This window comes from Polypterus senegalus, chromosome 5, assembly GCF_016835505.1.
Source record: "Polypterus senegalus isolate Bchr_013 chromosome 5, ASM1683550v1, whole genome shotgun sequence".
Classification (NCBI taxonomy): domain Eukaryota; kingdom Metazoa; phylum Chordata; class Cladistia; order Polypteriformes; family Polypteridae; genus Polypterus; species Polypterus senegalus.
Window position 1 is genome coordinate 3,157,730 of NC_053158.1, and position 23,396 is coordinate 3,181,125.

Genomic DNA, 23,396 nt, shown 5'->3' on the forward strand with positions numbered 1-23,396 from the left:
TTCTAGCAGTTATTAAATCTAAGGGTTGTGGGTGACATGAGGGGTCCCGGTGAGCCGTTTGCCTTCTCCTTCCATTATAGCCTCCTGGCTGGGCATGGATCCTTCTTTTATCCTTGCCAGGAGGCCATAATGGAAGGAGCAGGTAAACAGGCTCACCTTGGAGCAGTTCATTCCCCGACAGGTGGCAGGGTTCCTCGAAGCTGGACCAGTTTAAAAGACTCGCAGGGTGGCATGAGAGTTGGAGTCCAGAAAGGCAGTCCTTTTGGGATCTTTGTAGAGGGCACTGATGTGGAGGACCCGGAAATAATCAGGACGACCTGGCCAGGGAGCAGTCACTGGGTCTAGTTTAAAAGGAAGCTTAAATTGAGTCCGAGTCGGGAGGCAGCGGGCAACGCTCTTTAGGAGGAAAATTATTTATTTAAACCTGGAGTTGTGTTGGGTATTACTGTGTGTGTGTGTGTTGTGGGGCTCAGTGGTGCCCCCTAGTGGTTGCAGGGTCCACATATATTTTCACAACACACTGTGAGTATTTGATGGGTTAAAGACATGAGAGCTTAGAGCTGTTTGTGTGTTATTAGCGTAAGTGTATGGTGTTTACCTAGAATTGTGACCTATGTGAAGATCTGACCCAGTTTTATCAACGGGTAATGCAGAACACCCAGGGTCATTCCTAGGAGCTCCCATACTTTTTCTTGCCTCTGCACATGCAGTTTCGTGGACTGTTGTCAGTGTCACTTTCTGCCCACTATGTGCAACCCCACAGCTTATCACCTGTCTGTTTGCCTTTCGGGGTCAGCCGTGTGTGGTGAGCTGTTGCTCTTGTGGTCCAGGAGCTGGAGGACCTCAGAGGTCAGTCGCTGTGTCTATCAGATATAAAGCAAAGGATCCTGTGGCTGCCCACTCCCTCCCACAGTATGTGTGTGTGACACAATTTGTGAGTCTCACATCTGGTGCCCACCGTCACACATCATCACAATAATAACAGCTGCAGCTGTGGCCTGACACACACTGACTTCTACTTCAGACATTTGAGAGAGCTCAGCCTTCATTTCTGCTAATAAGTAATTTATAAATGTGCCATCAAAGCAAAAAGATCAGCAGACGCAAGAAGCAGATGAGAGCCGAGGTTAATGATTAAGGGCAGCGCCAGGCAGGGAGATGTGCTGATGGGCCATCCGCCGGTGAAACCTCAGAAAATGGTGCAATTAGCCGAGGAGTGCTGAGTGCAGATGAAGTCGTTGGTCATCTCCTTGTATCCCGGGACCGTGTTCAGCCCGCTGCCTGCAAGAAAATAAAGCAGGTTTAAAATGAAGCGTATGGTGAGGAGCCATGAAAACTCTTAAGGATGACATGAGGGCAGAAGGACGGCGAGGTACAACAAAGAGCCTGGCCTGCCCCCTGCTGGCCAACCAGACCTGGAACTGATAATAAGACCACCACTCTGTCCAAGAAGGCCTACGCAGTGCTAAGTACGGAAGATACGATCTGCTCATCACAAACAGAGTGCCGTATGGGGAACTTAGTCGTTAATTCATATAGCGCCTTTCATAGTAAAATCTCTAATAATGCCATTGGACTCATTTTGTTTTACTGTGAGTTAACAAAATATTAATATTGTCCATTAATTTATATGTAGAACTCCTAAGTTGCTTTCACTCTTAGTGTTTAAGAGAGGTAACTCCATATAACTGCTAAGCCTGAACTTAGTGAATGAATCAAACTGAATCTAACTTAATTTTATAATGTGCTTTTAGTAATGAGTACCATCCATCCAGGGCTTTAAACAACAATCTGACTTTCACAAAGTGTCCTACAAAGTAATCAGTCATAGCAAAATGCCTGTTCATTAAAATGGGCATAATGGTATTAATAATAATAATAATAATAATACATTTTATTTATATAGTGCCTTTCCCATGCTCAAGGTACAATGGCAGGTATGTCTGTTTTGATCACGTCCGGTGTTTAGTAACCTCTGTTCACTGGATATGCTAGCCCTTACATCCCTTTTACTTTCTGCTTCTTGTTGGCTTTTTTAGCGAGTGGCTGGGGCTGCTACCCAGCCGGGACGCCCAGGAGGACCGGAGGAGGGCTTGCGCCTCATCCTGACCACGAGGGGGCGACCGCCCAGGTTGCTTGGAAGCTCAACCCTGTAGGGGCCCGTGTTCACCGCCAGGGGGCAACACCAATGCCTGGAGAGGCCTGGAGCTCAGTACTTCCGCCACACCCGGAAGTGCTGGGGGGAAGAGGAGCAGGGACACCCGGCGTGCTTCCGGGTGCACAGCCGGTACTTCCGCCACACAGGGGAGTGTCAGCGGAAGATTACTGGAGGACACCTGGAGCACATCCGGGTGGAAATAAAAGGGGCCGCCTCCCTCGATTCGATGGCTGGAGTCGGGTGGAAGAGGACAGAGCTCGGAGGAGAGGAGTGGAGGCGGACCAGAGACGGTGAAAGGCATTGTGAAAGGCCAGGACTTAAGGGGTGATTGGTGCTGCGGCACTGGGTTTGTGCACTTTGATTCTTGTATAATATTGTAAATAAACGTGTGTGGTGCTAAAACATCATGTCTACCTGTCATCAGACATTGACGTCCACTTGGATGACCTTATGCCCAGGCATGGATGCCAGCCACCAGACACCACACATGTTGTCATTTCATATAGAAAGACTAGTTGTGCTAGACATCTAAGATGGGATGAAATCTAAATAATCATCACAGACCTCAATGCTAACATTTGCAGTTCACCATCTTTTGGAATGCATTTTGTAATACACATAGTAAGGTGGAAAATTGGCCCATTTCAATTGTTGGCTGGGATTGGCTCCAGCAGACTCCAGATGGCACATCACAAACAGTTGTAGAAATAGAATGCTTAACTGCAAATATTTGTGATGCACCATCTGAAAGACAATTTAGATGTCAGAATGAGGTATGCAAAGACTATGTCTCTGTTATGTGCCATTTGGGATGGGATTCATAAAAGCAGCGTTAACATTTGTGATGTGCCATTTGTTGAAATAACAAATGCAATGCATATGTCTCTTTATGTACCATTTGGTCTGGGATTCGTTAAAGCAGTGTTAACGTTGCTGATGGGCCACCTGTTGGAAATACAGAGGAGATATAGCACTTGAACAGACATACAGATACACAGACACAAAAGACAATAATTTTTTTATTAAGGTGGACTAGCTATGCTGTGTCTGAGACAGGTTGGAATCTATGTAATCAAGGTATAGGTAGACCTCAGCATTAACGTTTGCAGTGCGCCATCTATTGTGATATATTTTGTAATACAATTAGTCATAAAACGCATTGCATTTGTCAATCCAACAGAGGGTGCATCATAAACATTTGTAGAAATAAAATGCATTGCTGCAAATGTTAGCAATGCACCTTCTGTTGGAGTGACAATTTCAATGCATGTGTCTCGGTTACATACAATTTGATACAGATTCATAAAAGCATTGTTAACAAGGCGATGCACCATCTGTTGGAATGACAGAGACATAGATCCCAGATGGACATACAGGTACACAGGCACACAGACACGTGTTCTTTTATTAAGGTGAGCTAGTGGTGCTATTTGTCTGAGAAGGGTTGAAATCCAAGTAATCAAGGTCGACCTCAGCCTTAATGTTTGCAGTACACCATCTATTGAGATTATTTTGTAATACATGTAGTATAAAAAGCGCATTGCAATTTTCATTCCAACCGATGGCGCATCACAAATATTTTCAGAAACAGAATGCATTATAGCAGATGTTTGTAATGCACCATCTGTTGAAATGACCAATGCAATGCAAATGTCTCCGTTATGCACCATTTCATACAGGATTCATAAAAGCAGTGCTAATATCTGTGGTCCGCCATCTGTTGGAAAGACAAATGTACTGCATTTTGGTGCTACAAATGTTATGATGCACCCTCTGTTGGAATGAATGAGAGGTTACAACTGGACGGACACACAGACAGGCACACAGACGCTTATCCTTTTATTAAGAATGGATATCATAGTGAGTCCTACAATGAAGTCATATACTGTAAATGACAATCAATCTTTATGTACAATATTACTTTTCATCACATGCATTTCTACAACACGTCCTTCGTGCTCTTGATTTCACATAAAGAGCGTTTTCTTTATTTTATAGAGTGCCTGTCTTAATAGGCGCTATAATAAATTGTTACAAATGAAAGTCAATCTTTGTTATGGCGCACACATTTATGAATTTCAATGAATTCTGCATGTGTGACATTAATGACCCGGTAAAAGTACATCATTTACATTGTCTTTCATAATGTGCAATTTTATATCCTGTCATCAGAACAAAATGCCATAAACAGGAATCTTTGTTTTATGTTTGCTCTTTACATTCTTAGGAGTTGATATCAATATGAAGACATAGGTTTGTAGTTTTTAATTCTGGTAGCATGTGCCTGATAAAATAAAGATTGTGCTCTTCCTGAAAGTCGCTATATACAAGTAAGACTGGGAAAAACATATATACAAATAAAGAGTGCTGTTTATAGCATTTTACTACGAGAAGCACCTCACCCTGTGAGGCACAAGGGTACTTCTAACCAAAGACCACCCAAAAGCTCCTTCTCCAATCATCCATCCATATCCTGCACTCAGCTTGTCCTGTTAGAGAAAAGCTGTATCTGTATTTGTATCGCCACAGACTCCATCTCCTCCACGGCATTCCCAGCTGATCCCACACAAACAGTGACACATAAGCCCTCCATCGGCTGCCAAAAGTCTGGGTGGTCTCCGGCGGGACTTACCTTCAATCAGGTTGTACAGGTTGCAGTAGTTGGTGCCGTAATCCACGAGGGTGTACCACGCTTCAGAGACAGAAAAGGCCTTTTATAAATGTAAAAAAGAAGAAAAAAATTAAATTGAAAGTCCACTCGCTCCACTCACAATATTCTTTTTTTATGAACACGGCCTAAAATGTCCATCTTGGACTGATCAAGTGAGAGGAGGACTTAGCAAAAAATGGTTGTGCAAAACTGAGTTATCCTCACTGTTGAATCAGCATTTAAGCCAAGGAGGCACTGACCGCCTCATCATGACCATCCAGCAGATGGCGATGTTGTGCCAAACTTAAATACATTTTATAATTTTGTAATCAGGCGGCATGGTGGCATTAGTATAGTATCTCAGTCTTTCCTGAATTCAACTGCAGGTAATTACTACTGAGCCAGTCGTTAACCTGAGACAGACAATCAACCAGTGTGACCAAAGTATTAACTTGGTTAGGTTTAAATGAAAAGTAAAGCTGTATATCATCTGCATAGAGATGGTCCGCGATGTCCTTAAAAGAGTTAAGATTCTGTGATAGGAGACGAATATATAAAGAGTAAAGTCCAGGTCCAAGAACCGAGCGCTGTGGCACTCCACATGTCAAAGGAGCAGAGTTGGATGAAAAGCCAGCCACACCGACAGAGAAACTCCTATTTGACAAATAAGAGGAGAACCGGTCCAAAGCAGAGCCAGAGACACCTAACAGCTCTGATCTATTAATTAAGATCCGATGGTCAACCATATCAAAAGCTGCGGTAAGATCTTCTTTGTTCTTTTTTTGTCTTATACGATTTCTTGTATTAGGAATTTGTTAGTTTTCGCATACCCCTTGGGGTCAGAGCGCAGGGTCAGTCAGGAGCAATTACAGGTTAAGGGTCTTGCTCAAGGGCCCAGCAGAGTAGGATCTCTTTTGGTAGTGACGGGGATTCAAACCGGCAACCTTCGGGATACCAGCGCAGACCCTTAGCCTCAGAGCCACCACTCCACCCAACAGGACAAGCACAGGGCACCGGCCTGCATTAGCAGCAATTAAAAGATCATTACAAACTTTTAGAAGAGGTGTTTCTGTAGAATGTTGTCTCCGAAAACAAGACTGAAAAGAATCCAAGAACCGCCGCTCCCCTAAGAAGGCACAGAGTTGCTGTTCAACCACCTTTTCCAAAACTTTGGCAATAAAAGGTAGCCCAAGTTAATGCCAGGAGATCATGCCAGGATTGTTATTCCATATAAAACAAGCCAAAATTGATTTAAAAGTTGTACATGGGAGGCAGCTGAAGGGCTCAAAAGAAAGTAATTCCATGACAGGCCAGGGGGTGGCAGAGTGCAATAATCTTTTATCCCTGTAGATCAAACGCGGGACATTCTGCCTGGACCCGATGACATCACTTCAGTTTCTGGACCTGATGACATCACTTCCAGTTCTGGGCCTGATGACATCACTTCCAGTTCTGGGCCTGATGACATCACTTCCCCTGACCCCGCCATCTTCCCTCTGTTAATCAGTTCTGTTTTGGACTCAAATCTGTAAACACGTAGTTGCCTATTCTTGCAGCCGTATTTCAAGTATATGGTGGCAGCCCCAAACCTTTTTCTTGTGTCAAGGCGTATTCTTCCACAAACTAAACATAATGGGAGTTATTTGATTTAAGTGATGTCTTATTGCATAGCAACAGCAAAATAAATGTTCATTTATTTATGGAGGAATATGAGCCCCAAAGTCGGCAGGCAAGGATGGGCACAGCACTAGCAAGAAACACATTTCAGTTAATTCAGAAATTAAATGCATTTTTAAAACAGACTTACGGGAACATGACACCCAATGTCCAGCAGGTATGGGATGAGTCTGAAGTTCAGGTCCTCAATGTACTTCTTCACTGGTGTAGTATGCTTGGCTTTTATGAAGTGGGCATTAGCAGATTCCAGCTGAAGATAAATAAATTAATAAATACATTAATATATTCACAGTAGCCAAAGTATTTGTCATTGCCTAGGTATATTTGTAAAATGAATTCAGGTAAGAAAGCAAATATTGATTTTATTTTCATATTTATATATATATATATATATATATATATCTTCTGCACTCTGAAGTAGTAAGCAGTTCCACCCTGAGACAAGACGGGCCGCTGATGCCAACAGTATCTCCTCTTTCTCTCATAACACTGAAAAGCTGCTCAAGATGATTGCCTAGTCCCGCCCACAGTGCCCAGAGAAGGCTCCACCCCTTCTAAAACTGACACCATAAAACAGAGCCAATCCTGGAAGATGGCATCAGATACTGACATGGTGTTTGAGGAGGGCAGCGCGCCAGCTCTTTGCTGTTTTGTTTTATTTGACTGAGGTCGCCTTTTGTGTTCTAAGTAAATAGGGGTGACCCAGTTGGTACCCCTAACTTTTTCTCTGTGTACTTTGGTCTGCTTCCCGGCTACATTCCATGACCCTTTTGTCACTGCTGGCTGTCCCATCTGTCATCTCCACTGCTTCTCCGTTAATGCCTCTGCTCTCAGGAGTCGAGAGTTTAAGTATAAGTGGGTCATAAAATGAACTTGAATAAATGTCTACCAACAAGAACATTCTGTGTTATAGTCACCAACTTCAAGTAAACTGTAAACAAAATCAAAAATCAGAAGTGAAAACTGAGATGAAAACTGGAGAAGGCAAAAACAAAAGGCTTTGAAAAATTTTCAACCATAAGATGTATCTGCAAACTCGGATACAAAATGGCCGCCGAGACGATCTTTAAACCCCTCACCTAACTGACTGCTCAGTGTTGTGACTTTTGAGGCCACACCCCTGATACCCGGGATCTGCGCCACAACGACGACCACAGTAAAAACAAAATGGTGTCACGACCAACTGCTAATGAGGGATACGTTCTTCAAAAACATGTTAAGTATCAAATTTGGATACCTGAGCTTCGAAACCCCAGAAGTGACACACGGACAGTCAGAATCCATTCAGGACAAAGCACAAAAATCTTAATGAAGAATATCCTTTACGAGAGCCGCAAAGCCTGCTTCTTGAGTTTGGGGCCTCCCTCCTCTGTGAATTTTGTGAGCGGGCGAAATCGTACAAAGCAGGCTGTTATGATTAGGTCACTTTTAAAATTTTTACAATATTTCTTCTAATCGGTGCCAGAAGTAGAAACACACAAGTGCCGACACCCTAAGTAATCGCTAGCTTTGTGATCCAGCAAATAAAATGTGAGTTTTAAGCGACGCGACAGAGTAGAAGTCTGCCGTGATTTGATTCCGTGTTGCATATCTGTAATGTTCTTGTTTTGTTTTGCAACATCGTGTACGCCATTTTCAGTCCTCAAATGCCGCCATCTTGATTTCTGTTGTTAGGGCCACTTCCTGCATTTCTAGGGGTGTGGCCTCCAAGGTCCGTGACTGTTGACGTGATAGGATGAAAGGATGGCTTTGAGCTCATTTCTTTATTCAATCTGCTTTTACCGAAGACCGTTATAAAAAAGAAGAAGAATCAACCTTGTAAACCCTCATCTCGTGTGTTAGTTTCGTCTTTGTCCCTTTATGATCTTTCAAATTCGAATTTTTAATTCTCGTTTTGGGCTTCGGTTTTATTTTGCTGTTAACCTTTTATTTGTTTGCCTTTGTTTTTTGTAGCTTATCTGTCATTGTGGTGACAGAACAAAGTCGAGTGAAGATTGAGTGTCTTTGATCCCTAGCAGGTGTTTGGTTTGGATTGGCTCCTAAATCCGTACACTGCTGTGGGTGCCAATTGTTGTCGGATTTCCATGCCCGGTGGTCTATGACCATGTTTCTGGCCTCCTCGATGTTAAGTCTACAATTTCTCACGTCTTCTTCGACTTGTTGATCCAGGATTTCTTTGTTGCTGATTGTTGGACTTTCCACTGGATGGATTGATTTCGCCAGGGCAGTTTGTGAGCTAGTCAGTTGTGGTTCATTCATCACACGTGACCAAACCAATGTAGTTGGCACTTCTGGATCTGCTCATCGATGCTTGGCAATTTCTCGCACACCAGTGTCCAATTAATCCATTTTGGATGTGATCACATAGAGAGACACATTGAATCTGGTGTAGACAACGCAATTGGAAGATATTGAGCTTCTCTAAATCTGATTTGAGTAGGATCCATTCACAAGGATTGGCAGAATCAGAGTCCGGAATAGGCGAACTTTAATCTTGGTTGAGATCTTGGTTCGCTTCCACAGACACGACTTCTGGGAGGCAAACGCTGCGGCTGCTTGTCCAATTCAGCAGTGGATTTCTGCTGTTGACGCAATTTTCTTTCCCTGCACCAACGACGGCAAGTATTTGAACCCTTGGAACTGCTCTGGATGCCATAGAGTTGATCAATGATTGGTGATCCATCGATTGCCAGTACTTTCTTATCAAGTGCTGTAACCCATGCTTAAAAGGCTTTGGTGATGAAAATTACCCACCGGGCCAGGTGGCGCTGTGTGTTAATGCCTTCTCTGCTCCTCCAGCCACTCCATTGCTGACATCACACTTGTCTATTCACCTGGGCCCGCCCGCCACTTTCTGCCTCATGACCTCATAACCCGAGAACCCATAGATATGAAATTACTAGATGCCACACGACCAGCAGCATCGTGCGTCAATGTCACCACCATATTGTGAGTGGCACTGCTGAGGAGTGAAGTAATGAATTATGTGCTGCTTGGGATTGTACAAACCGCTGTACGCTCCAAACCAGATCCCGGGGGATTACATCTCATAGGTAAGGCTGAGCAAGTGTTTTGGTTATATTGGGCCATTAGAAAATCCTGTTTTATAATCTTAGCACTCAAGGTCACCTTACAATAAAATTACACAACATTAGTAAAATTAAAACAAGAGAATAATAAATCAAAAAGCAATGATTAGCAAACCAACAAAGAGAACTGGCAGTAACAGCGCAGAATTCACAATTGACATGCCAGTTTAAAAAGATAAGTTTTGAGGGCAGTTTTTAAATGTGTTATTGAATCGAGCTGACGGATATGAGAGGGAAGAGAATTCGAGAATTGAGGAGCACCAGGAGAGACGCTCGAGTTTGATGTGTGGTACAGAAAGTCGAGCAAGTCGAGCTGCAGAGGAGGAGGATCTGAGTGAGCGAGAGGAGTGCCAGTCTGGAGGAGATCAGTGAGGTTGTGGAGAGCTTTAAATGTTCAGAGCGGGATTTAGTATTGTATTCTGTAGTGAACAACGAGCCAGTGACGTTGAGAAAGAATCGGTGTGATATGTTCAGTGGATTTACAACAGCAGGTTATTATCCTGGCAGCAGAATTTGAAGAAGTTGTAAGCGATGGGTACGTTTTTGTGGGATGCCAGATAGAATAGCATTACAGTAATCTATAGGTGAGGTGACTCGGGCATTAACTGATACTTCAGTACTGTGTTGTGTAAGAACAGGACGGCGTCTGGAAATGTTTCAGAGATGGAAGAAGGCAGTCCGAGAAATGTTACATATACGAGAGGAATTATTTAATAATAATTATTATTATCTATATACAGGGTGTCCCACAACTTTAAAAATGTGAATTACTCTGCAATGCGTGCATGTATCATCATGCAACAAGGTTCAAAATATTCCTTATTTAATGAAGAATTGATTCTGTGTCATAAAGAGGCAGGCACTATAGTGGGCGCCGCTACGGTGGCCCCAGATGTGGCAGCGGGCGGGCTGCGCCACGGCTGTCTAGCCCCAGACACCAACCCTGCAGAGTGGCGAAAGCAAGCATGCAATACGTGTCCATATTTGATGAATTTGTGAAACAACTTACGACTACGAACTTCAAGTAGGTTACTTCCAACAGGACGGGGCAACGTGCCATACCTCTCATGCCAGTATGGAAGAGATCCGATCGTTTTTTGGAGGAAGGGTGATCTCGAAAGGTTTGTGGCCACCTCGATCGCCCGATTTAACTCCCCCAGATTTTTTTTTCTATGGGGATATTTAAAGGGCAAGGTTTATGCAAGCAAACCCAGGACCATCGAACAATTGAAAGCAAACATCGAGCGTGAAATTGCTGCCATCGACAGTGACATGTTGCAGAGGACATTCTCAAATATGGAGCGTCGTGTTTCCTTGTCTTGGACGCGTTGGGGAGGATATTTTCAGCACCTTTTGTAATGTGGGCTTGTTTTCCACTAAATACAGGTATGTTCAGTTCTTACAGCTCGCCTTTACGTTCACGCATTCGTGAGTAATTCACATTTTTAAAGTTGTACTCCCGAGTGGGACACCCTGTATATAATTCACTAAGGGCACGCAAGACAGGGAGCGCAAGCAAGACAGAGCCCCGCCCGCCAACTCTAAGACCATGGGATACGCTCGACAGAGCCCCGCCCACCATCTCTAAGACCATGGGATACGCTTGACAGAGCCCCGCCCACCATTGCTAACCCTCCTACCGCGTCATGGGAAACGCACGACACAGCCATGCACGCCAACTGTAACCGTCCTCTCGAGTCCAGCGTCGCTCTCGAGGCACGCAACAACTCACCAAACACAGTCTAAGTCACTTTCGTCTGTGCAAAAGTCCACATGCACCTCTGAGCCACTTTGACTTTACACCGCATGCATGACAAGCAAGACAGAGAGACACGCCCACAAGACAGAGAGCCACGCCTGCCAACTCACAGAGCCCCACCCGCCAACTCTAACTAAGGGCAAGCAAGACAGAGAGCCACACCCGCCAACTCACAGAGCCCCGCTCGCCAACTCTAAGACCATGGGATAGAGAGCCCCGCCCACCATGCCTGCCAACTCACAGAGCCCCACCCGCCAACTCTAACTAAGGGCAAGACAGAAGACAGAGAGCCACGCCTGCCAACTCACAGAGCCCCGCCCACCAACTCTAAGACCATGGGATACACATGCATTTAGTGTATAAATGGATATAAATAATTGCATGTAAACAGCTCGCCAAAATCTATTGTATGTAAACGATACTGTTTTCAACGTTATTGTTTTTCACGTCTACCTGTATTAATTTAAATGGCACTTTTGCCACTCGCAATGTGACGGATGCGCTGACGTATCGTGTCAACGGGGCAACACAGTGAATGTGGCGTCTGTCTATATATGTCTATGTAAAAACCAGCCATTTTGTTTTCCAGTTCCAGATTAACCTCCCATCTGAAAAGATGACTCTATAATTATTGTGTGTTTTCTGTTATTGTTTCATTAGGTTATAGGGGCTTACCAAGGTGGTGCCCCTACTTGTCGCAACTTTAACAGTGGACATTTAAAGATCTGGGGGGATTGGGGGGGGGTTTCAGATCTGAACGATTCAAATTGGTACACTCAAAAACACTACCAGTACATAACTGCTAAAAACAGAGACATGCCAGTTATCCATACTGGTGGGTGCTGGGCCACTTCGAGCCCTGCCTGGAGTGGTCATTTAGTGGTCATTTTAATCTCAGAAAAGTCAAATCAAATCTTGCTTCGGAGAACAGCCAGGGGTGCGTGGCACGTGACGTCAAACGACACAAGGACCAGCGCCGTGCACTTCCCGGGTTATCAAAGCAAATCTACTCACTGGTGTGCATATGTGTGTGTGTGTGTGTGTGCGCCTAGCTTTTCAAACTTGTCTCACGGTTTGAGGACGTAGTGCTGTGACCACGACCAGGGTAACCGATTTGACGTTTGGGCACTGGATTTCGGCTCAGTGCTTGGTAACGTTTTCTCATCTGGTCATCACCATTAAAACCAAACTCTGCCTTATTGTTCCAAATGTATAAAATGGTTGAGCCGCCGCCACACCAGGCAGCTAGAAGATGGCAGGCTTTGGTTTTGGAGGCCAGAATGTCTTTTCCAAAATGATGTTCCGTGTTTTTCCATATAATATTTCTAATTAAATTGCAGCGTGTGGGGCTTGCATGTGGAGATGCGCTCGATAAGAATACATGGAATTGAGTTGATGACTTGGGGATCTCCCTCCTCATGCCTACAATGGCACTGTCTTTAGCTCCTTTTTTTTTTTTGCCGATTTATTTCATTTATTCTCCATGACATCTTTTCCATTGCAGGACTGCAGGTACATACAAACACAAGGCCAGAGGTGACCACTCAGTCCAGCAAGCTCACCACAGCCTATGCTGGCAGCGTTGGGCACACAGCCAAAACCTGTCCTGTATATGGCACCCTCACTCAGTAAAGCTGTGCCAGCCTCACTGGCCTTGAATGAGACCGGGTCGATACCAGGACTGGCTGGCAGGACGGACCTTAAACTGACAGATACTTCAGGTACTTACTTTGTACATGCACTTCTCTCCTCCATCGACGCAGTCTGCCTTGCTCCACTTCTTTATTTGGCTGACCAGTGCTTCATAGACATCATGGCATGGAATTCCAAAGTACCTGAAAAACAGACACATGGGCACAGTCCACACTGTCTGCTATCTGAGCCTTTAATGCGAGTCCGGTTTTTGTTTCTTTTGCTTTTTACTGCACATTTCAGTTTGTACTTCATTACCCAGTAGGAAGATTGTCCTACAGCACCATCTAGTGGGACTGCCGAGGAAAGTGCAGCCTTTATCCTAGTTGGATTAAAAAAAATCAAAGTTCAAGTTTGTCATGTGTTCAGAGTATCGACATAATTAAATAAGAGTTTGACAAACACGGAACACGTCCAGCACTGGCAAGATCTAGGAGTCAAAGATGGACCCCCACCTTCAAATCTCGGGGGTCTCCATTTCCTAAATGTGATCTGTTCAAAGGGTAATTAAAGGAAAACACTTTATTTATACTATCAGTTTATTATTTGGTGCCCTTCATATCAGACATATAGTTTCTTTCATATGTATTTATCTATTTCTTTCATAAATGTCTATCTAGGCAACTACCATATAGTGGTTCTCATATTGTCACACACGCACGATTAGGGGGCAGCCCAAAGGTCCAATGGAGCGCGAAAACTCACGGGATGAGGATATCAGACAGCGTACTAACGCTGCTCTCCTTTTTTCATCGGAAAGGGCGAAGAGCAAACGAATGCCGATATGTGACATCTCCGCTAAAAAACGAACATAAACAAGGAAGACCTTCCACATTCCAGCAGTCCCCACATGACACTTCAACCCGGTCGCCCTCTGATGACATCTTCTCCATCCCATCCCATCCACATTATTTCACCTGTACTCCAATTTCCGGTAAAATCAGCCGCATTTCCAATGTTTTGCTGAATGTGTGTGCTAATTCTTACACTGAATTCTAATTCTGGAAAAGAAGCAGCAAATATTCTGGTTCGCGACAGTATATGGGGATGGTTCCCCAACCCTTTATCTGTCTCTTTGGTCTCTTTATCACAATATCTGTTTATTATTTACACTTTCTATACATCTGTCTACTGTCTAGCACATTTCATATTAATCTGTCATACAGTTATTTAGTTCTCTTTATATTGATCTGTCTCTTATATAGTGCCTTTCATTTGTGTTGTGAACGTTACCCGGGCACAGGCAGGCAGACATGTTCTTTTCCACCACCACTTGTTTATTTACAAGGATTTTTACAAGGACAGTGCACACAAACCCCAAGTCCCCAAAGTCCTGGCCAACACACAATGCCTCCTCTCTCCTCTGCTTAGTCCTTCTTCCACCCAACTCCAGCCTCGAATGAAGGGAGGCGGCCGCTTTTATCCGTACCCGGATGTGTTCCAGGTGCTCCCCGGCAATCTCCCGCTGACACGCCCCAGTGTGTCGGAAGTGCCAGCTGTTCTTCCGGAAGCTCCCTGGGTGTCCCTGCTTCTCTTCCTGGTGTGGCGGAAGTGCTGAGGTCCAGGGTACCCAAGGCATTGGGGCGCCCCCTTGGCAGTGACCACGGGCCCCTACAGGGTTGGGCTTCCAAGCCCTCAACCCGTGGCCTCCAAAGCAACCAGGGTGGTGGCCCCATGTGATCCAGGGTCGGCATAGACCCTCTTCCGGTCCTTCAGGGCGTCCCTGACAGTGTCCATCTCTTGAATAACGCTTTTCATATTGCTCTTCCTAGTTTCTATTATACAGTGGCCTCTACATCTGTCTACTGTGTCACAAATTTAGTATCTACCTAATATTTAGTATAGTGCTCTTCATGTCAATCTACAGTTTGTGTGTTTCTATTATACAATAGAGTGTTATTTACTACCTACCTGTTACATATTATATCTATTACAAAGTGATTTTTATATGTACTCCTGCCATCCAAAAACAAACCAACATATATACATATACACATATATATATATATATATATATATATATATATATATATATATATATATATATATATATATATATATATATATATATATGTGTATATATACAAACCAGATTCCAAAAAAGTTGGGACACTATACAAATCGTGAATAAAAACTGAATGCAATGATGTGGAGGTGCCAACTTCTAATATTTTATTCAGAATAGAACATAAATCACGGAACAAAAGTTTAAACTGAGAAAATGTATCATTTTAAGGGAAAAATATGTTGATTCAGAATTTCATGGTGTCAACAAATCGGCCGTTTTCACCACTGTGTGGCATCTCCCTTCTTCTTACAACACTCAACAGACGTCTGGGGACCGAGGAGACCAGTTTCTCAAGTTTAGAAATAGGAATGCTCTCCCATTCTTGTCTAATACAGGCCTCGAACTGTTCAATCGTCTTGGGCCTTCTTTGTCGCACCTTCCTCTTTATGATGCGCCAAATGTTCTCTATAGGTGAAAGATCTGGACTGCAGACTGGCCATTTCAGTACCGGATCCTTCTCCTCACGCAGCCATGATGTTGTGATTGATGCAGAATGTGGTCTGGCATTATCTTGTTGAAAAATGCAGGGTCTTCCCTGAAAGAGATGACGCCTGGATGGGAGCATATGTTGTTCTAGAACCTGAATATATTTTTCTACATTGATGGTGCCTTTCCAGACATGCAAGCTGCCCATGCCACACGCACTCATGCAACCCCATACCATCAGAGATGCAGGCTTCTGAACTGAGCGTTGATAACAACGTGGGTTGTCCTTGTCCTCTTTGGTCCGGATGACATGGCGTCCCAGATTTCCAAAAAGAACTTTGAATCGTGACTCGTCTGACCACAGAACAGTCTTCCATTTTGCCACACTCCATTTTAAATGATCCCTGGCCAAGTGACAACGCCTGAGCTTGTGGATCTTGCTTAGAAATGGCTTCTTCTTTGCACTGTAGAGTTTCAGCTGGCAACGGCGGATGGCACGGTGGATTGTGTGATTTCCTTTACAGTAGCATTCCTGTTTGTGGTGCAGTGTCGTTTAAGGACCCGGAGATCACGGGCATCCAGTATGGTTTTACGGCCTTGACCCTTACGCACAGAGATTGTTCCAGATTCTCTGAATCTTCGGATGATGTTATGCACAGTTGATGATGATAGATGAAAAGTCTTTGCAATTTTTCGCTGGGTAACACCTTTCTGATATTGCTCCACTATCTTTCTGCACAACATTGTGGGAATTGGTGATCCTCTACCCATCTTGGCTTCTGAGAGACACTGCCACTCTGAGAAGCTCTTTTTATACCCAATCATGTTGCCAATTGACCTAATTAGTGTTTATTGGTCTTCCAGCTCTTCGTTATGCTCAAATTTACTTTTCCAGCCTCTTATTGCTACTTGTCCCAACTTTTTTGGAATTTGTTGACACCGTGAAATTTTGAATCAACATATTTTTCCTTTAAAGCGATACATTTACTCGGATTAAGCGTTTGATCTGTCATCTACGTTCTATTACAAATAAAATATTGACATTTGCCATCTCCACATCATTGCATTCAGTTTTTATTCACAATTTGTTTAGTGTCCCAACTTTTTGGAATCCGGTTTGTATATATGTATATGGATAATATATATATATATATATATATATATATATGTTGGTTTGTTTTTGGGTGGCAGGAGTACATATAAAAATCACTTTGTAATAGATATAATATGTAACAGGTAGGTAGTAAATAACACTCTATTGTATAATAGAAACACACAAACTGTAGATTGACATGAAAGGCACTATACTAAATATTAGGTAGATACTAAATTTGTGACACAGTAGACAGATGTAGAGGCCACTGTATAATAGAAACTAGGAAGAGCAATATGAAAAGCGTTATTCAAGAGATGGACACTGTCAGGGATGCCAGGGGCAACGACCCGGCCGGGACGGCGTGAGGGACCGGATGTTGGTCTACGCCCACCCTGGATCACGTGGGGCCGCCTTCCTGGTTGCTTTGGGGTCACGGGTTGAGGGCATGGAAGCCCCACCCTGTAGGGGCCCGTGGTCACCGCCAGGGCGCCCAATGCCTTGGGACCTGTTACCTCAGCACTTCCGCCACACCAGGAAGTGCTGGGGGGAAGAATTAAAAGGGCGCCCGGAGAGCTGCCGGGAGAACAGCCGGCACTTCCGCCACGCTGGGGCGTGGCCAATGAAGGAGTGTCGGGAATCACCTGGAGCTCATCCGGGAGAATATAAAAGGGGCCGTCTCCCTTCATTCAGGGCTAGAGTCGGGTGGAAGCAGGACGAGGCAGAAGAGAGTGTGGAGCGGCATATACATATATATACACATATATACATATATATACATATATATATGCCCTACATCAGTGACTTTCTCCATCACTATGCTCCTGTTCGCCTACTAAGCCCCTCTGATTCTGTGCCCCACACTAACCTACACTCCATGGGTGACAGCAGGGCCTTCAGCTGTATAGCGAGTGCCCAGACTCTGGAATGACCAACGAAATGAATCAGGTCAGCTGACTCCATGAATTCTTTTAAAACTCATCTGTTCAGGAAGGCGCTCAGCTCTACCTGACTTTATTACCCTTCTTTCAGTTTACCTCTCTTGTCAAGATGCTCATGTAACCTGTATGTGTGAGTGTGTGTGTGTGTGTGTGTGTGCCAGGCCATCAATTATGTTGTCTGTTAGGCTTTTCTTTGAATCTACTATCTTACTCTTCTTTATTCATTTACAGTCATATGAAAAAGTTTGTGAACCCTCTTAATTCTTTTGGATTTTTGTTTCTCATTGGCTGAGCTTTCAAAGCAGCAACTTCCTTTAATATCTGACATGCCTTATGGAGACAGTACAGGGTGGTCCAGATCTAATTATGCAGATCCAGATCATCTGGATGACTTTGATTTATGCGGGACGATTCCAGTTCGGCTCTAAGACGATTCTTCATGTCGTGAGTTTGCACACTTCTCGATGGTCTGGGATTATTCAGGTGATTTTCTATGTAATAAACTTAATAAGTTTTAGTGTAATGAAAATTTCCATAATTAGATCTGGACCACCCTATAGTATTTCAGCAGTGACATTAAGTGTATTGGATTAACAGAAAATATTCAATATGCATCATAACAAAATTAGACAGGTGTATAAATGTGGGCACCCAACAGAAATATGACATCAATACTTAGTTGAGCCTCCTTTTGCTCCTTTGAGCCTCTCAACGCTGTCCTCCTATAGCCTGTGATGAGTGTCTGGATTCTGGATGGAGGTATTTCTGACCATTCTTCATACAAAATCTCTCCAGTTCAGTTCAATGTGATGGACAGCCTGCTTCAAATCATGATATTCAAGTCAGGGGACTGTGACGGCCATTCCAGAACATTGTACTTCTCCCTCTGCATGAATGCCTTTGGAGATTTCCAACTGTGTTTTGGGTCGTTGTCTTGTTGGAATATCGGTATACTGGTATCTGATCCTTTTGGCAAGGAGGAACAGGATGGGCACTGGCAGAGCCTACAAAATGACCTCTAGCAGGCGGGCGCTGGTGTGAATGTCTCTGACCAAACAATCAGAAACAGACTTCATGAGGGTAGCCTGAGGGCCCGACGACCTCTAGTGGGCACCTTGGAGCTCGATTGGCATTTGCCATTGAATACCAGAATTGGAAGGTGCACCACTGGTGTCCTGTGCTTTTCATAGATGAGAGCAGGTTCACCCTGAGCACATGTGACAGACATGAAAGGGTCTAGAGAAGCCATGGAGACCATTATGCTGCCTGTAACATCATTCTGCATCACCGCTTTGCTGGTGGGTCAGTGATGGTCTGCGGAGGCATATTCATGGAGGGACGCTCAGACCTCTACAGGCTAGACAACGGCACCTTGACTGCCATTAGGTATCGGAATGAAATCCTTGGACCCATTGTCAGACCCTATGCTGGGTCCTCCTGGTGCACGACAATGCCCGGCCTCATGTGGCAAGAGGATGGAGGAGTTCATATATTTGACATATATATTGTGACGGATGGCCAGGGCGCCTGCAACATATGTACCAGGGGACAAGGATGGGAATCCCAGTATCTCCCTGGACACTAGATGGCAGCCTCGCTAGGTTGCATCGGTGCCTCAGACTCCCCAAAGCTTCATGGGTGTTGGAGTTCTGTGCAGCCCTGTTGGGTTCCAGGCACTGCCAGTGGGTACTGCAGCAGGAGCTGCTGGCCCTTTGGGCACTGGTTTCGCTACACCCAGAAGTGCAGCCGGATATTGGCAATCAAGCACCTTGAGCAGTTCCGGTACCCAATAAAGGAGGTAACGACCACCACTCAGTGGCCAGAGTCGGGCAGAGGAGGACAAGGTTGTCTGGGAGGAGTGGTGGTAGGAGAGGAGTGTTTTGGTTGGTGAATTGTGCTTTTTATGAATGTGTTGTGCCTGGGGTTCACGGGAAGATGTGCCCCACAGGTGAAGAAAAGAAATATTTGTTTAATTTTTATACATGCCTCCATGTGAATCTGTGTTGGGTCAGGCACTATATAGCACCTTTCTTACAATATATATATATATATATATATATAAATTTAAATGTCATTCAGTCAGTCATCTTCCAACCCACTATATCCTAACTATAGGGTCACGGGGGTCTGCTGGAGCCAATCCCAGCTAGCACAGGGTGCAAGGCAGGAACAAATCCCGGCAGTAAATTTAAATGTATGTACTGTATATCTATTTATGTATGTGTCTCTCTATTATAAAGGAAAATCTTGAGACGAGACGAGACTTTGGCCATGAGATTTTTTCACTTCATGCCCTCCTCTCAAACATATCCGGTTCACGGCCCACTCACACGGTCCTCTCACCTCTCATTCATGTGAATGCTTTTGTCAGACACAGTTCCCGCGCTCTCAGCTCGTTTTCCTCACTTTAAGTTCCCAATAAAAGAAGATTGATGTCCAAATCTAATTGAAGAATTTTATCCAATAGGTTTATCAACAGAAGAAATGAGTACACGAGCAATCCTAGCACCAAGAAACGATGGAGTCAAACAAATTAACATGAAAACTGTCGATTGGTAACACGTCAAATTGGTTAAATGCGTATCAATAGAATCTGCTGACACAGTTGGTGGTGATGGTGCGGAAGATGACAACATCAACTTACAGCATCACGAAAAATATCTACAACCTTTAACACCTCCTGGAGTACTGTTGAAAGAAGGATGTATCGTATATGACAATTAACAAATCACAGGGACAAACAGTCAAAATATTTGGTTTATTTATTAGAGAGAAAGAAACGAAATTCACTCATGGGCTGGCGTTGTCACGATGAGAGTCCAAAAACAGAATCAAACTTCAATGCAATATTGAGGAAAAGTTAATTCCAAATATTGTTTTTGCTTAAGTTTTACAGTAAAAGTGTAAGCTTAAAAAGTATTTGCATCTTAATTTCAAAGCCAAACAGAACAAAAACATACAACGCAAACAAATAACTGTAACGCATAACATGAAACATAATAATATTCTTTCAATTCATTACGTGTTACTATTTTTTACTATGGTTAATTACTTGCTGTAATGTAAAATAGTTCTATTATGCATATGTAACAATTCCCATGAAAATAACAATCTGTTTAAATTGTACATCCGCTTCACCACATGCGAGCAGCAGAGCCATAAAGAGGCTAACGTGTTGTGCCAGCCTGGGGGTTGGCGAGTGAAGATCATTTAAAAGAACTTCTGTAAAATGCCAAATGTCTTTGTGTGGACACTATCTATCTATCTATCAATCATATCGTGCCTTTCATATCTATCTATCTATCTATTATATAGTGCCTTTCACATCTATCTATCTATCTATCTATCTATCTATCTATCTATCTATTATATAGTGCCTTTCATATCTATCTATCTATCTATCTATCTATCTATCTATCTATGTGAAGCCTGTTACTGATCTAAAGCAAGAAATAAAGGGATCAATAAAGTAAATAATAAAACAAGAAATCAAACCTTCCTGTGACTGTTTCTTTAAAGAACCCAATCTGGTTGCCCTGTGGTGTCGCTCTGGCACTTTTATTTTTCAGACTGTGGGTGCAGACCAGGGGTGCCTGTCCTAAGAATACCATGCGATGTCCATGGGCACTGCCCGTCATAAACTGAGAGGTGTTAAAAACAAATTATAGGTTACAGCATACATAATAATCTAAGCAACAACGACAGGAATGATAATACCACTTAACTTGCCACGGCATAGGAGACACAGACGTGACAAAGTAAAATGAAATGATCCACACGGCAACACGATAACATCAAGAGATTATGAATGTATTTATTGTTAAAGATTTAGCTCCAGATACGAGCATTTCTCAAATGGGCTTACATTAAAACTCGTGTCAAAACTCCGCACATCTCGTCCTCTTTTCACCACCATCACGACTTTTCTCTTGCGCTGTTCTGGTATTTCTCGCATTTTTTAAGTTAGTATATAAAGGAGGCCCTCGATGTTCATGCAGTCCGTAGCGTTCACATTTTGTTTTGTTTTATCACTTTTCAAACAAATTAAAATGTAATGACCTCAAGGTGGCGCTAAGTCACAACGCCGCTATCATGACGATCACTGAGGTGAACTGTGACGGTCACGCGAAGCGCCGCACCTCAATGACAGCTAAACGGGAGTTTCTCAACCTTTTAAGCGATCGAGCGGGTTATTTAATCGACCGTCTGAATTGTTTGAATGTCCCTCGCGCCGCGTTGTTGAGGGGTCCCCTCTTTTTCCGCGAGAATGGATTTCTGCAATGCGAGATTATACTACTTGGGAAGGGGTCGCCTTTTCCCGTATTTACTAAACGTGTGTACACTTATTTATGAGAATTTCACCGCCCGCACATCCGCCATTTCCGAGCCCTTATTATTACTATTTTTTTTCTTAACACTTTAATGGAGGAGAAAATTGCGACATGTTCATTTAGCAAAGCATTTCAAGATTGCCACGGGTGTGCTCGTCATTTTCAGGGTAAACGGATCCCCTCAGTGTGGTCCTGCATTACAATTAAAGATTAACCTCCCATTTATCATGGAAACGTACAGCTTAAACAGCTTTACACACATTAAAGAAAGAAAACCACAATGGCCCCCCATCTTTAAATAAGTCACTTCCGTAACATTTATCTGGCATGTCAGTACCAGGCAATCTCAAAATAGCCGCCCTCTTTACTCAGTAAATCAGAAAGCTTTTTTTTATAATAAGCGGCCTCCTCGAAGAGCTCTTAATTGGTGTTGTGCTTCTTTGAGTTGGATCGTAGGCTGCCATTAAAGCTGGTGCTGCTTATTATCTCTGCCTTATGTTGAAAGTGCCCCCCTACTTATTTATGTTTTCACCGGCGTGTGAACGCGGCTCTTTCCCACCTATTTTCCTTTTTGGAAGGACGCCCAAGTGTGAGAGGCTGTTGAAGCCCACCTGCTTATAATGTCCACCTGTCCATTTTAGAATCATTTCTCTCAAGACCCTCGTCGGACATGCTAAGACCCTCGATTTTACGTTTAAACATTACTTCCAATTAATTTTGTATTGCACCTCTGTAATTTATTGAATCTACTTCGATCGGTAAATCACGATTATATGGTGCGCTTTTATTCGATCGGTAAATCACGATTATATGGTGCGCTTTTATTCTATCTATATAAAAGCCAAATACAGTATGTCTCGCTTGTCCAATATTCCGTATTATCCGACGTCCCACCGCAAAAAACAAACAAAAAAAAAAAAAAGAAATACGCATCAATCAGCAACAAGAACTACGGAAGCGTATTAGGGCCACGTGAAAAAAATACTGACACAGCGAAAAAAAAGACTAAATGTCGAGATTAAAGTCGACATGCTGACTTTATTCTCGACATTTCCACTTTATTCTATTGTTTATTTTGTCAGTAGAATGTCGCAAACTAAACTTCATCTTTAAATGAATGTTCAATTTACTAGATTTTCTCAAACCCCTTCATTAATTAATGTAGCACATTAAATGCTTTATATTAAGTGTTCCCCGACCCAGTTTTTAATCTCTATGCGCTTCTTCAACTGACTTCCTCTTGCACTGTGAGGCGCAGACAGCGATCGCCGCACATTGACTTCATGATGTTCCTGCTCTAAGAACATTCAGAATACTAAGAGAAATACTTGATATCTTCTTCACGATGAAATGCACTAAAGCATGTATTAAACATGGGTGGCGGGGCACGGTGGCGTGGCTATAGAGCTGCTCCCTTGCATTAAGGGGTCCCCAGTTGTATGTTCAATGTAGTACAAAGTCCCACAAACTGAATATATGAATGGGTGTCGCACAGGTTTAACTTAAATATTG

General features: G+C 43.4%; 1 protein-coding gene across 4 annotated transcripts in view; it reads right to left on the reverse strand.

Moving 5' to 3' along the window:
* Nucleotides 1–1,027: 1,027 nt before the first annotated feature.
* Nucleotides 1,028–23,396, reverse strand: part of LOC120530109 — a 30,205-nt gene continuing 7,836 nt past the window's right edge. For 3 of the 4 annotated variants that reach the window (XM_039754282.1, XM_039754283.1, XM_039754280.1), the window contains exons 2-5: nucleotides 13,063–13,168; nucleotides 6,616–6,735; nucleotides 4,791–4,869; nucleotides 1,028–1,281 (exon numbers count right to left, since the gene is read on the reverse strand). In XM_039754282.1, the coding sequence (XP_039610216.1) occupies nucleotides 1,190–1,281; nucleotides 4,791–4,869; nucleotides 6,616–6,735; nucleotides 13,063–13,168 (397 nt within the window). In that variant the 3' untranslated portion in view covers nucleotides 1,028–1,189. Of the gene's footprint in view, nucleotides 1,282–4,790; nucleotides 4,870–6,615; nucleotides 6,736–13,062; nucleotides 13,169–21,048; nucleotides 21,195–21,418; nucleotides 21,554–23,396 lie in introns of those variants that run through there. The other variant, XM_039754279.1, reaches the window with a different exon arrangement.